General features: G+C 44.8%; 1 protein-coding gene across 4 annotated transcripts in view; it reads left to right on the top strand.

The window, feature by feature from the left end:
• Positions 1-15,668, top strand: part of chd2 (chromodomain helicase DNA binding protein 2) — a 122,837-nt gene that overhangs the window by 87,084 nt on the left and 20,085 nt on the right. For all 4 annotated transcript variants that reach the window (XM_073032568.1, XM_073032567.1, XM_073032570.1 and 1 more), the window contains 6 exons: positions 416-508; positions 3,582-3,755; positions 6,714-6,892; positions 8,500-8,541; positions 10,765-10,907; positions 12,953-13,091. In XM_073032568.1, the coding sequence (XP_072888669.1) occupies positions 416-508; positions 3,582-3,755; positions 6,714-6,892; positions 8,500-8,541; positions 10,765-10,907; positions 12,953-13,091 (770 nt within the window). The remainder of the gene's footprint in view (positions 1-415; positions 509-3,581; positions 3,756-6,713; positions 6,893-8,499; positions 8,542-10,764; positions 10,908-12,952; positions 13,092-15,668) is intronic.

The raw sequence follows: 15,668 nt of genomic DNA, 5'->3' as shown, positions 1-15,668 counted from the left end.
AATATCAGAGATTGCTTTCAGTGGTTGGTGCAGGGACAGCAGCCAGAAGTGCTGTTGTGAGGTAATTCTGTAGTGAAAACGGAATACTCTTGCAAGTACAACAATGAGCTGCTGGAAGAATTATCACCTTAAAGGCAGAAAAATGGTTGAGAGTGAAAATAATCAGCCATGGAGCAGATTCGATGGGCTGTGTGGCCTAATTCTGCTTCTATGTCTTATGGTCTTATGGAATCTGTGGAGAGAAGTGGGCAGTTGACTTTTTGGGTTGAGCTCTTCAGCTGGACTGATGGAGGGTTTCCACACATAATATTAAATGTTCATTTCCCTCCACGGACGCTGCCTGGCCATCTGGGGTCCTCTAGCAGCTCATTTTTAATGTCTCAAAGTTCTCAATCTTGTGTTTCTCCTCTTTCAGGAAATGGACATCGACGAGATCCTGAGACTGGCGGAAACGAGGGAGAACGAGCAGTCCGTGAGTCCCACTGACGAACTGCTCTCCCAGTTCAAGGTAAAGGCTGCGTACAACTGGTACGCTTCCTGCTGTGATGGCATACAGGGGATGCTTTGTAATTGCAGTGTTTACCTCACAAGCAAGATAACTTCATATTCATTACTGTTCCTGCAGGTGAATCCAAATCTGTAGCAATAGGTGGTTGCTTTTGACCTTTTCCCTAATATGGACACATCCTGGATGCAGGGAGGTGCTAAATGCACACTTCTCATTCATTTGTTGAGAAGGCTGGAATTCTTTGCTCTCTTTCTCATGCACTTAGGAGTCAATAATTAACACAGTCTACGTGCTCCTTCTTTAGCTTCCCCTTTCCTCCCTTTACCTGTCCTTTTCTTTTGCCACACTATTCCCTTCTTACTTCTTCCTCCTTGGTCACCATACACCGACCCCGCACTGAGGAGCCACTGATGCGTATCAAGTTCAAGTTTAATTGTCAATTCAGCCTTCACGTTTATAGCTGAATGAAACAGCGTTCCTCCGGGACCAAAGCGTGAAATACAGCACACGCACATAATGGTTACGGTAGCACATACAGTCACAAATAATATCGACACAAGTCCCCAAGTGGCATGGCCTGAAGATTGATGGTGCATGGCATGTTGTCCTTGAAGCCATATTTCTACACAAGAACTAGCTTGCAGCAGTTTCTTATCTGGTGCCGGGTCATTCGCAGTTGAAGGCAATCTGGATTGTCTTGCGAGGAGTGATCACTGGAGAGCCGGCCTGTTGGTGCCAGCTCCCAACCCAGCATGGACTCCAGCACACTCTGTTCTCTTCCACGCCGCCTCGGGCACCTGTTCTCCTGGGTGGCTGCAACAGCTGACATCGCGGCATGAGGGCCTGGTCCGCTCAACAGCCGGAGGTCACCCACTTCCTCTGCCGTTGGTCTCACCAATAAACCTGAATTACAGTATTTTGTTTATGGAGTCACAAATCCCAGACTATTTCAGGATGACAGATTTCCCTCCCCTATTTGGTTGTTTATGATCACCTTTACTGAAATCAGTTCTTTATTTCAAACTTGTTTAATTACCTGAATTTAAATTCCCAATTTGGTGCTTCAAACCTCAAATTTCAGATTCTGGATCACCTGCAAAAATCTTTGGACAAACGTTCAGAAACTTGACTGCTGAGGGAAATTGGGGATAAATACACAGGAGACTGCAGATGGCAGAATCTAGAGCAACACCTAATCTGCTGGAGGAACCCAGCGGGTCGAGCTGTATCTGTGAGACGAAAGGGATTGTCGACGTTTCCTGCATCAGTCCTGAAACGTCCTTTCCTCCCACAGATGCTGGTTAACTCTCTTAAGTTCCTTCAGCAAACTGTGATTGGCGATGAATTTGATTTGTATCATAAGTTGTAAGTTCCCTGCATTTCTGATTCCCTGCAGAGTCTTGACCCAGAACATTGATGGTGCCTTTCCCACCACAGATGCTGCTATCAAATATTGAAAAGCCTAGATAGACGGAATGTGGAGGGGATGTTTCCTGCAGTTTGTGGGGTTGGGGTGCCTAGGACTAGAGGGCACAGCCTCAGAATAAAAGGACCTCTCTTTAGAACATAGATGAGGAAGAATTTCTTTAGCCAGAGGGTGGTAAATCTGTGTAATTCGTTATCACAGTGGAGGCCAAGTCATTTAGTATATTTAAAGCAGGGGTCCTTGATTAGAATGGGCATCAAAGATAGGAGAATGGGGTTGAGAGGGATAATAAATCAGCCACGATGGAACGGCGGAGTAGACTTGATGGGCTGAATGGCCTAATTCTGCTCCTAGTCTTTTTCCTTCAGATTCCACAATCTGTAGTCTCTTCTGTCTCGTGGCCCTCAGCGCTGTTGGCACTATCAGCCAACAATTGACTTCCGATGAATTTGGAATACAGGTGGCCCCTGTTTTTCGAACGTTGGCTTCACGACAGCTCGCTTTACAAAAGACCTACTTCAGTACCTGTTTTTGCTAACCAAAGACGATTTTCGCTTTTACGAAAGAAAGATGCCCGCTTTATATGTGTGTTTACCCCGAGAAAGACTACCAGAACTGTGAAGCCTTGTGCGGACAGTTGTGTGCGCATGTGCGTACGCCTTGATTTTTTTTCTCCAAATCGATTTTGGCTCGCTGTCTTCCCGATTTTGTTAAGTGAAACTACACCGTACATACAATATTTCTGCTTTATGTAGGCTGTATATTTATCATATCATTCCTGTTATTTTAGGTTTTGTGTTATTTGGTAGGTTATTTTTCTGGGTCTGGGAACGCTCAAAACTTTTTCCCATATAAATTAATGGTAATTGCTTCTTCGCTTTACGACATTTCAGTTTACAAACGGTTTCATAGGAACGCTCCACCTTCGGATAGCGGGGGAAACCTGTATTCAGAATGCTGTGGCGTTACTTCCTTTATCACGCACTGAGACACAGGAACCCATGAACACTACCTCATTGTTGGTGATTTGCTCTAATAATGTATTCTTGTAACCTGCAGTAAATATATGTCTTGTACTGTACTGCTGCCACAAAATAAATTGCTTGTCATATAAATCTGTTTTGGAGCACAAAGTATGGTGGGGAGGCATTGGATTTATTTAATTATTTAGAGGTACACCATGGTGACAGGGCGCTATGATAGCGTAGTGGTTGGTGTGACACTGCGCAGCTCAGGGTGTCAGAGTTTGATCCTGGAGTCCTCTGTAAGGAGTCTCTTCAATTCCTCCTTGTGGGATGTGTGTGTTTGCCCCAGATACTCCAGTTTCCTCTCACAGTCTGACGATGTACCGGGTAGGATAATTGTCCTCTGATTCAATTAGGGTTAAATCAGGGTTGTCGGGGGGGTTGCTGTGGCACTACAGCTCGAAGGGCCGGGAGGGCCTACTCCCTGTTGTATTGCTAAAATAAAAATAACATAAGCAAGTTCTTCCGCGCTGCCCAGTTCCACCCGTGTAACCAATTAGTGCAACATAGAACAGTACAGCACAGGAACATTGGCCCACAGTGTTGTGCTGAAGGACTTTAAACCCACACTGATGCGTATTGTGACGTTATCCCCTCTGTGTTCCTTGTGTCGCTCCCTTAGGTGGCTAACTTCACCACAATGGAGGAGAACGAACTGGAAGTGGATGAGAAGCAGACCAAAGAATGGGACGACATCATCCCGGAGGACCAGCGGAAAAAGATCGAAGAGGAGGCGCGGCAGAAGGAACTGGAGGAAATCTACATGCTTCCAAGGAGCAGGAGTTCAACTAAAAAGGTATGGAGCAAGTCCGCCAAGGGTGAGACTGTCAGACATTGTGCGTATCCTCTCAAACAATCCAGAGTTTTTCCACAGTGTATAGGCATCAAAGTGTGGAGAATGGGATTGAGAGGGATAGTAAATATACCATGATGGAATAGTGGAGTAGACTCGTCGGTCCAAATGTTTAATTCTGATCCTAAGTCTAATACTATGTTTTTTCTTCCCTTCTTGCTCTCGGGTCTGGAGCTGGCTGGTCTTGGGACAAGGCTGATCATATTGGCCCAATAAGAATTTCTCAATCAGGCAGTACCTGTGGAGAGAGACACAGTTGATGTTTTGAGACAAAGACTTCTTGTCGTAATCTTCCATTTGTTCTCCTCAGCCTGAAATGCTGGTTGTGTGTCTCCTTCCACAGATGCTGCCTGACCTGCAGTGTGTTCCTCCTCTTAGCGCCTCAAAGTTTAGAACAGCATTGATTGAAGACGGACAAGTTCCAGTTTCTAGTAGCGGGGCCACTTTGTGTTTGGAAAGTTGTGGCACATGGGAACATCTGGGAGAGAGGAACAGTCCTTTCAGTGGAGCTTCCCCTTCCCTCATCCTTCAGAGGGACGTCCTCTTCTAGCTGCAGCTGATACCTAGTGAGTGTTCGAACTCTCTCCCTCAGTGGCTAGTGGAAGCAGGCTCTGACTCTTCCGAAGACAGAAGTAGATAGATACCTGGTCAGCGAGCCAGGTGTAAGGCCACCAAGACCAGCTGGAAATGTGGGGTTGAGGTTACAGACAGATCAAATAGTTGATTGATGATTGGTTGGCTGTTGTATCCGGTGGCAACGGAGTTGTGCAGTTCTTCTGTGATGTAAACTGCATGAAAAAAAACCTGTGTGGGAAAGTTTTTAAAGTGGAAAAGACGTTCCACTCTCTTAACCTTGGAAGTCCAGGTCCAGTGGCCTGAGTAATCATTCACTTCCTTGGTTACAGTGGATGACTGTGACTTCTCCGTGTCCTGGTATGCTCTCACAGCTTACTTGGGCTCAAGAGATAAAGGATTTACTTGGAGTTTCACTGACCTGTCTCCTAGGGTGAGGGGTTATACTTTAGAGTGAGCCTGCTCTCTGTAGCATAGAAGCTGAGGAGGATTTGGGGTGGATACGCTTAGCCTGTTTCCACTAGTGAATAAGGCTGAAACAAGGCGCACAGGCGTCTGATATGGGGGTTATCCACTTCGGGCTGAAATTCCTTTGCACTGGAAATGTTGAGGCTTCAGGATTGTTTATTGTCATTCTTCAGCACGAGTGTAAAGGAGAACAAAATGATTCTCACTCCAGATCCAATGCAGCATAACAAGCATACGGAACATCATAAGAAAAAACAAAAAACCCCACAATAAATATAAATATGAATGCAAACCTATAAAGCACAATTGAAGCCTGATTTATATTTCTGCGTCAAATCTACGCCGTAAGGTGACATGCACCTCCCCAAAAAGGTAACTCGCGCGTCATGGTGACGCAGACCGCAACAACTCTGATTGGTCCGCTTGGTAGCATCACATTTCCTCCTACGCATTTCTGGTAGCTGCTTCTCCGCCATGTCTGTAGGGTGTGTGTACACTGATGCGAAATAAGTGGTTGGAGACAACGGACCTAATCGTCAAATCTACCTGCTGACATCCAAAAGTATTTGAAATGCATTTCCTCGTCCATGTCTCTCACGAAGAAACTCAACACAGTGGCATAGAAACCCCACCGCCAACTAGCGTTTTGGCGTTGAGTTGCAGAGTGACACAGACACAACAACATACGCAGAAGTATAAATCAGGCCTACAGTGTAGCCCGTACGCAGAAGTATAAATTCAGCCTTTACTGTTACATACATTGGATTGCTTGCATGTACATAGAGTGACGCTGGGTGTTGTGTATGTAGAAGTGGGCAGTACAGTGGTTGAGGGTTCCACAGACAATTAGAAGACTGAAGGATTTTTTGATTGTAAACAGGATCCGTTAATTTGGAGATAATGAGGCCGCAGATTGGTTATCGCCCTGAATGGCAGCTCAGAATTGTGGGACTGTACAGCCTCACCCTATGCTGCCAGCTGTGTCCTTTCTATTTTAAACACAAGCCTATTGGTCCCAGATTCTGCTCGCTGGCCTTGCAAGTCAGCTGATAATCAGTCATGCAAGAGATGCAAGACAAGACCCACAGGATAGAAGAGTAGAATTTGGCCAGTCAGCCCATTGTGTCTGCTATTCCATTCAAACATGGCTGATTTTTCTTAAACCCGTTCTCTACTCCTCATAACCCTTAACTAATCAACTCCTTTAAATTCATCCAGTTACTTTACAATCCAAATATATCTGAAGACCATAAGACATTGGAGCATAATTAGGCCATTCGTCCCATTGTGTCTGCTCTGCCATTCTATCATGTCTGATTTATTATCCCTCTCAACCCCATTCTCCTGCCTTCTCCCTGTAGACCTTTGAAACCCTTTCTACTCAAGAGCCCATCAACCTCCACTTTGAATATACCCAATGGTTTGGCCTCCACAGATTCACCACCCTCTGTTTAATGAAATTCCTCCTCATCTCTGTTCTTAAAGACATCCTTATATTCTTAAACTATGCCCTCAGTTCGTAGACCCACCCACAAAAGAAAACATTCTTTCCACGTTCACTGTACCTAAGCCTTTGAATATTTCATTCCAGTGTCGTTAAGAGAAACAATTTGCACCCGCACCGATATTCCCTCCTTTGAAATTAGTACTATGTGATCCCTCATGGAACTGGATCCTGTACCGCTTGACGTTCCTGTGGCTCACTTGTTGTGTGGGCTCACACTTGAGCATCGTTCCTGCAGGGCAGCTTGTGGCCTTATCAGCTCACCAAGGAGGTGATGACAGCAGGAAGGGCGAGTGGGTGAAAGTGGGAGGAAAATGGAAAGCTGGTGTCCAGCCTAACCTTACCGCCGGTTTCAGGCTCGGGCTCACGGCAGCGATTCGGACGCTGGGTCGCGGCGAAGGCGGCAGCGCTCGTCCGGATCGGAGAGCGAAACAGAGGAGAGCGAAGATGAAGAGAAGCGGCCCAAGCGAAGAGGCCGGCCTCGCACCGTACGCAGAGACATGGTGGATGGCTTCACCGATGCTGAAATCCGGAGGTAGGTTGCAGTGATTTGTCCGTCCGGCCTACAAACCAGCTTGGAGGCACAAGTGACTCCAGGAACTGGAATCTGGAGCCGGAGGAACTCAGAACGCCGAGCAGAATCTGTGGAGGGGGTAGGAATTTCCAACAAGGAATTGAGGTAGGTTTTCGACCCAAAACAACAGTAGAAAACAGAAGAGCAGGTGCTGGAAATCCATAGCAGCACACCCAAAATGCTGGAGGAATTTAGTAGGTCAGGCAGCATCTGTGGAGGGGAATAAAGAGTCGACATTTAAGGCGAGACCCTTCTCCAGGACTGGAATGGAACGGGGAGGAAGGAGGGGGTAGGGGTAGGAGTACAAGCTGGAAGGTGAAGCCAGGTGAAGGGATGTGTGGGGAGAGGGATGAATTGAGAAGCTAAGAGGGGTGAGTAGAAAAAGGACAGGGATCTTCCTTCCCAGTCCTGATGAAGGGTCTCGACCTGAAACATAAACTATCCATTCCTATAGATGCTGCCTAAGCTGCCGAGTTCCACCAACACTCCTAATGTGTTAAACATGAAGTAGTTACTCCTGTCCACCTCACCCTTCTCCCCACACGCAGCTGTTTCTCGACAAGCTGAGTTCCTCCAGCAGATTGTTTATCCGTTCTTGTGTTTACGTTTCAAAGCCTTGGAAGATTTAGAAAGGTTGTGCTTACGTTGCTTGATTTTACTTTGAGACTTCAGAGTTCTACTTGCCTGTGTTCCATCTTGCGGCTGCCAAAAACTGTTCCTAACACCAATGGCTGCTCGGCTGTCACCCCTACCTTGCTAACCTGATTTACCTTCTGTTAAACGGTGCTTTCATTTTAAAATTCATACACACGAGAAAATCTGCAGTTGCTGGAAATCACAAAGTGATGGAGGTACTCAGCAAGCCAGGCGGCATTGATGGAAAAAAGTACAGTCAACGCGTCGGGCTGTCAACTGTTTACTCTGTTCCATGGATGCTGCCTGGCCTGCCGAGTACCTCCAGCATTTTGTGTGTGTTGCTTAAAATTCTTACTCCTGCTTTCAGTCCTTTTCTCCTCCAGCCCCCTCCAGCCCTCTGAGGTGTCACAGCTACTCCATTTCTGGTCTCTCTGACATTTAGTCTATTTTAGTTCCATTGGTGGGCATGCCTTCAAATGCCAAGGCCTGGATCTCCGCCACATATTTACCTCACTCTCATTAAAATCCTCCTTAAACGCTACCTCTCAGCAAACCTTTATTCATCCACTGCAGCTACGCTTTGATTAGTGTCTCACCTGACATTGTTAGACTCTGTATGAATGCATGTTGTTGTTGTTGTTGAATCCTAAGTCAAGCTTCAGGGTGCAAGATTGCAGGTTGTTGCTTACAGTGCGATAATACTTAGCTTTCACAGTTTTTCCCTTGAAATATGGGAATAAATTACAGTGAATGCAAGGCTGTTGGATGAGAATTGGTTGCACAGTAGCGTAGTGGTTAGCATAACGCTTTACCAGTAACACAGGTTGAATTCCCACTGCTGGAGTTGCTAGGCAGCCCGGTTTGAATGGCCAGAAGGGCCTATTCTGTGCTGTATCTCAATAAATAATTAGATTTTTATCATTTTCCTGCAGGTTTATTAAGAGTTACAAGAAGTTTGGTGCTCCTCTTGAAAGGTGAGGTTTCTTTCTGAAGAACCCTGAACCCTTTTAATTCCTCCTCCAAAGTTTTAGCCACATCATTGCCTGACTATTATATTTACACCTTATTTTCCTTCTGTTTTTGTCCCGGAGGCACGCTGACTCTTTGCAGCGGGCAAGAATCTCACCAGACCAGCACCAGCAATCTGCTAGAGAAAGCCAGTGTGTCAAGCAGCATCTGTGGAGGCTGAAGGATGCATCTACATATTACTTACGCACTTTAAACTTCTGGATCTCCTATCCACTCCACCCAACTGCTTCTACCTTTTCAATATCCCTCCCTTTATTCCGCTTACCACCTTCCTTATCGGCATCAGAAATCTCTTGCGTCTCCGCTAACACCTTCCAGTCTGTGTCCCTACCATGCGGCACGGTACCATAGCGGCTACTTCACCGCCTGCTAGTACCCGCGATTGGGAATCAGTTCCCACCACTGCATCTAAGGTCTTGGTACGTTCTCCCCATGACCCTGTGGGTTTCCTCCGGGTGCTCTGGTTTCCTCCCATGTTCCTAAAAGACGTACGGGTTATGCTGAGTGAGTTCTGGGCATGCTCGGTTGGTGCAGGAAGCATGGCCCTTAGCCCGTCTCCCTGACTGTGTTGGTCGTTGGTGCACAACAAAACTTTCCACAGGGCGTTTCGATGTACATGTAACATATAGTGCTCGTCTTTAACTTTAAATCTACCTCTGCCACACCGCCCAGCTCCATCCTTCCCCTCTCTCCTTTTAATAGATATCACCCACCAGCCACTGTCTCCCAACTCTACCCTGCACCTGGCTCCATCTGCTCTTCAACACCCCTTCCTCACCCGCTTCTACCTATCGTCAGCCTCGCCCCTCCCCTTCCCTCTTTGTACCGCCTGTCTCCCCACTATACTCTCAGTCCTGACGCAAGGCCTTGACTTGATATGTCGACCCATCTTCGGGCCCCCCCGCCCCCCGTTGATCGTGCTTGGCCTGCTGAGTTAGTTGTGCTGAAAATGTTGACTGAGCGATCCATTACAGCCAGTCTTATCATCATCCTAATGACCATGAACGTTCAGTCAGGACAGCTGTTTGGCTGAATGTATACTTGCCACTGACTCGACACAGTCTGGGTACACAGGACAACAACTTTTCAAAAGTGTTGCTTCCTCAGAAACTTTTTTTTGGTTTATCATCGACTGCTTGAAGTTGAACACATATAATTTCTGACTACTTGTAACATGTGGGAATTTGGAGAAACAAGTAATTAACTTTTATTGAATATAATGCATTTAGTTGCATAATGATGCAGATGCTTTACAGTAGTTCAACTAAGCTAAAAATGTCCTGATGATTTTCGTTTGTACTCAGTGCTTGAAGCTTTTTGCTGAAGTGTCCAACAAAATCAGCCAGTATTGATGGATTCCACTTGTCCCGATACCGTTTCTCCATGACCACGATGTCCTGGTGTAAGCTTTCACTGTGCTCATCATTGACAATGCCAGGAGTTGCAGGGAAGAATTCCAAATAGGAATGCAGAGAATTGAATCTTCAGTAACATGTTTCACTTCATGGTGTTGTGGGCTTGAAGCACGTTGTCAACCCGCTGCACATAGTTTGGTGCTCTAATGTCGTTGCCAAGAAAATTTTCAGCAATATCCTGGAATGCCTTCCCTGCGATTTTCCCTGCTCCCACTGGAAGCTCTTCGAATTGCCTGTCATTGATGACCTGTTTGTTTTGTGGGTCAACCAAAATGCCTTCCTTAATCTTGGCATCAGTTATTCTGACTTGAATTATGAATTGAAATAACAAATATAAGCCTTTTTTTAAAAAAAAAAGTGGTGCGTGCTAGAGAAATTTCATGGTGATTTTCATGAACAGCAGCTTAAAATCTATGAATTACACCCAAAAGTATTCAGGAAGCAAAAATCTTTGTGGTCCAGCGGTATTTAGACGTGGATGGTAGGGGTATGGTCCCAGTTCAGGCTGATGTGAGTAGGTAGTTTAAATGGTTTGGCATGGATTAGATGGGCCAAAGGGCCTGTTTCTGTGCTGTACTTTTCTATGACTTTAATGTTAGTAGCTCTTTGGTCTTTATATCTCAAAAGTGTGTGTTGGTTCCACCAGTTAAGACATTATGGAGGAAGTGATTTGTTTTTTAAAGTGCATTAAAATATATTTGAATGTTTCTTTTGTTAAAAACCAATGAAGATCTCCCTTTTGCTGTGTTCTAGGCTCGAGGGTATAGCACGCGATGCTGAGCTTGTGGACAAGTCCATTGCAGACCTGCAGCGGCTGGGTGAACTCATTCACAACAGCTGTGTGATGGCTCTCAAGGAGTTCGAGGAACAGCTGAAGGAGAATCCAGGCTTCGAGGGTTAGTTCCGGACCCTGGGCCCCTCCTCGCCCATCCCCTGGCCCCACGGCTCTAACCTCGCGCCGCTGGTGCTGTGAGGTCTGAGGGACCCTGGTGGGGATCCACCGACTGCAGGGCCGCCATGTTGGCGCAGCTGCCTCACAACTTCAGCGACCCGGGTTCGATCCTGGTTGCTCTTGAGTTCAAACCTGAAATTCGGATAAGTACACGGGTGGGAGGGGTATGGGGGGCCCTGGTCCAGGTACTGGCTGATAGGACTGGGCAGAATAATGGTTTCGCACAAACTGGATATGCTGAAGGACCGTTTATGCACTGTGGCAATCCTTTACTCAGAAGGTACAGTACAGAGTATGACACTGACAGTGTACTCACACCTCACCCAGATCAGTTGATAGGTCTTGAGTAAACTGAATGACCAGCTCCACTGCAGCATCGAATCATCATCAAGTGTCTGTTATGCTGCTGTCGTTTAGGGCAGCCATGAAGGCCCTCCATCTCTGTCTGAGCTTAGTCGTTTTCTGTATTGTGCCCCAGTTGTGGTTCAGGGTCTTGGTCTCAGGGCTTCCTTCATCGTGCAGTAGCTTCCTCTGGGTCTTCACTACTGTCGGTCAAGTAAGTCCCGGTGGAGACTCGGGAATACTGCTGTTGTATTGCTGTTTCCATAACAGAATGTTTTTGGATCAGTCAAGGTTGCTAGCTCTGAGCTGAACCCTCTCCCACCTACCCAACCTGGAGGGCTGGTGAATTGCTCTTTGTCTGGTCTTTACCCTTTGACCTGTTTGGCATGGATGATCTTACTGAGAACCAAAGCATGAAGCCCTGACCCCAGCCGACGTAGCTCAGTGGGTCTTTGAGACACGCAAGCCTCCAAACCTTGCGACAGCATTACGATCCTCTCGGCGGTTTGCAGCAGAGAATGGGAGCAGAACAAGGCCATTCATTCCTTCGAGTGTGCTCTGCCATTCCATCATGGCTGATTTATTATCCCTTTCAACCCAATTCTCCTGCCTTCTCCCTGCAACCTTTGATGCCCTCACTAATCAAGAACCCATCAATTCCCACTTTAAACATACCCAATGACTTGGCCTCCACAGGCAATGAATTCCACAGATTCACCACCCTCTGGCTAAAGAAATCCCTCTGCATCTCTGTTCTAAAGAGTTGTCTAAAGAATTGTGTTCAGTTCTGGTCACCTCATTATAGTAAGGATGTGGCAGCTATGGAGAGGGTGCAGAGGAGATTTACCAGGATGTTGCCTGGTTTGGAGAACAAGTCGTATGAAGCAAGGTTAGCAGAGCTGGGACTTTTCTCTTTGGAGCATAGAAGAATGAGAAGGGACTTGATAGAGGTCTACAAGATTATGAGAGGCATAGATAGGGTGGATAGTCAGTACCTGTTTCCCAGGGCACCAATAGCAAACACCAGAGGGCATAAGTACAAAATTAAGGGAGGTAAGTTTAGGGGAGACATCAGAGGTAAGTTTTTTACACAGGGGGTTGTGAGTGCCTGGAATGACTTGCCAGGGATGTTGGTGGAGGCCATCCACCACCATTAGGGGTATTTAAGAGCCTCTTGGACAGGCACATGGATGAAAGGAAAATAGGTTATGGGGTAGTGTGGGTTTAGTATTTTTTTCTTAAGGATTATATGGGTCGGCACAACATGGAGGGCTGAAGGACCTGTACTGTGCTGTAATGTTCTATGGTCTGTGTATTCTGAGGCTGTGTCCTGTGATCCTAGGCTCGTCTGATGTATCTAGGCCTTTCAATATTCGATAGATTTCAATGAGATCTCTCCTTCCCCCATTCTGATGGGCCAGAGCCATCAAAAGCTCCTGATATGTTAAGCCTTTCATTTCTATGGATCTCCTCTGGAGCCTCCTGAATGGCAGCACATCCTTTCTTAGATAAAGGGTCCAAAACTGCTCACAATATTCTGAATATGGTCTTTCCAGTGCCTTATAACGTCTCAGCTTTGCAGGGTGAACTCCCACAGTTGTTAATCCGTCAACAGTTCCTCTCACTGTTTCTCCAACTCTCTTTCAGGGAAGGGTCCGGGTAAGAAGAGGGGTCCGACCATCAAGATTTCAGGTGTCCAGGTCAACGTTAAGTCAATTCTGATCCACGAGGATGAATTTGAGGCTCTTCATAAAGCCATTCCCCTTGACCCTGAGGAGAGAAAAAAGTGAGTTAACTAATTTGTGATTGAGTTGGTAATAAATCGAGGCATTTATTTTTCTCTGAATACATTTCCCATGGTACCACTTTGAATTAGCTGTAAAGTAATTAAGGGAGAATCATCACTGAATGATGTGCATAACGTATTAGCTTACTGCTGTGTTGAGTAGCTGTCACTTTGAAATGCTGGTAAACTGGTACAACTAGTTTTGTTTAGATTCCAAATGAATTTTCTACAATGTGGTACAGTGCTTTTGAGGGGACACCGTAAGACTTTGGACGCGGAGGCAAATTTCTGCAGATGTACCTGGAGAGTATTCTAACGGGCTGCATCACTGTCGGGAGGGGGGAGGGGGGGAGGCTACTGCACGGGCTCGAATTAAGCTGCAGAGAGTTGTAAATTTAGCCAGCTCCATCACTGGCACAATTCTCCATGGTATCCAGATCATCTTCGAGGAGTGGTGCCTCCTCCTAAAAAGGCAGCGTGAATCGTTAAGGACCCCCATCACCCAGGTCCTGCCCTGTTCTCATTGCTACCATCAGGAAGGAGGTACAGGAGCCTGAAGGTACACACTCAACGATTCAGGAACAGCTTCTTCCCCTCTGTCATCTGATTTCTGAATGGACATTGAACCCATGAGCACTACCTCACTACTTTTTTATTTCTATTTTTTACACTACATAACTACTTATTTAATTTAACTATTTTATATATATATATATATACACACACACACACACACAGGCTTACTATAATTAGCATTTTTACTATGTATTACATTGTACTAATTCCACAAAGTTAACAAATGTCATGTCATATGCTGCTGGTATTAAACCTGTTTCTGATAATGATAGATCCAAGCGTGACAGAACTGAAACATGGTCCTGTATTTATTATCCAACAGCAAAGCAAAAACCTGCAGTTGCTGGAAATCTGAAGTAATAAAAAATGCCAGAGATTTGCAGCAGGTCTCGGTAGCATAGTGGTTAAAACAGCGCTTTACAATACCAGCGACCCGGGTTCAATTCCTGCCTCTACCTGTAATAAATCTGTGGCCATGTGCGTTTCCTCCCACAGTCCAAAGACGTACAGGTTGGTACGTTAATTAGTCATTATAAATTGTCCCATGATTAGGCTATGGTTTTTTTTATATTGAATTTTCAAATGGTTACAGAAGGAAAAAAAATTATCAACCCTTCCCCCCCTCCCCTTAACCCCTCCCCCCCCAACATATCCCTGTAGAAAGAGAAAAAAAAAGAGAAAGAAAGAAAGAAAGAATGCCTGGATATTGGAAAATCCCCACATGCTCCATGGAGTTCATAATAGCTTTAGTATATATGTTTATTTCTTTCCCCAAATAACCAATAATTTTATCTTCTGAGCTCCTATATATTTAATCGTATCTTTTGTAAATAAGGGCGCCAAATTTTCAGAAATATTTTGTATTTATCTCTTAAATTATAAGTAATTTTTTCAAATGGAATGCAGCTAAAAGCTATATCTATTTTCATTTTCTTAATGTATGTTAAAATTCTTTTTCTTTTCACTGGTCCATTAAGCCCATTAACGTTAAAACTTTAAAAATTCAGTAAATTAGTCATTATTTTTAACAGGGTTACTCCAGTCTATAGTAATACCTAACTTCTCAACTTTCGTAGTACCTTGGGGAATCTTTTTAAAATTCTCCGTGTTGCTATGTGTCTCCCCCCCGATTGTCCAGGCAAAGAAAGAAAGATTAAAGAAAAATAGATTATAAAGAAAAAAATAACAAAATACCCCCCCTACTAATGTTGTGAATAAAAAAAAAACACAACATTACCCCCTTCCGTTGTACGGGTCATGGCAATCGCCATGATTACACACGTGAATCCTGTAGCAATCGATCTGAAGTTCCCCCAGCTCCCCCGTAACATAAAAAAGTATATAAGAAGAAAAAATAATATCACTACTCTCGATTAATATTTCTCAAACTTTTACCTTTCTCTCCCTGTATTATATAATTAAGAATATATTTAAATATTCTTCTGTCCTTAAACATCATCAACTCCATTCACTGTCCCTGTCTTCATCTTTAATCTGTTTCACTTTTAAATCTTTGGCTATGGTTAGCGAATATTTGGGAGTTTTTGTGCAAATTCTTCCGTATCCCGATAATCAGTAAAAGATCTTTTTCCGTCATCCAAAAAAATTATCAGGGTTGCCGGGTGGCGCAATATAAATTTATAACCCTTTTCCCATAAAACTTTTTTTGCTAGGTTAAATTCCTTCTTTCTCTTCAAAAGGTCATAACTTATATCAGGATAGAAAAGAACTGTTTTCCCTTCTATCATCAATGGCCCGTTTCTCTTTCTGGCACGTTGGGCGGCCGCCTTCAGGATTTTTTCTTTATCTTGATATCTTAAGCATTTTATCAAGATTGATCGTGGGTTTTGATCAACTTGAGGTCTTGATCTTAAGGCTCTGTGAGCCCTTTCAATTTCAATTAACTGGGTTCCTTCTTCCATTTCCAAAATTTCCGGAATCCATTTTTGAAAAAAATTTATTGGATCCTCTCCCTCTATACCTTCTTTAAGTCCAACAATC

The sequence above is a fragment of the Hemitrygon akajei genome, chromosome 30 (assembly GCF_048418815.1).
Source record: "Hemitrygon akajei chromosome 30, sHemAka1.3, whole genome shotgun sequence".
In the NCBI taxonomy this organism is placed as follows: Eukaryota; Metazoa; Chordata; class Chondrichthyes; order Myliobatiformes; family Dasyatidae; genus Hemitrygon; species Hemitrygon akajei.
Note: the sequence above shows the minus strand (reverse complement) of the source record. Positions and strands in the feature narration are given on the sequence as shown.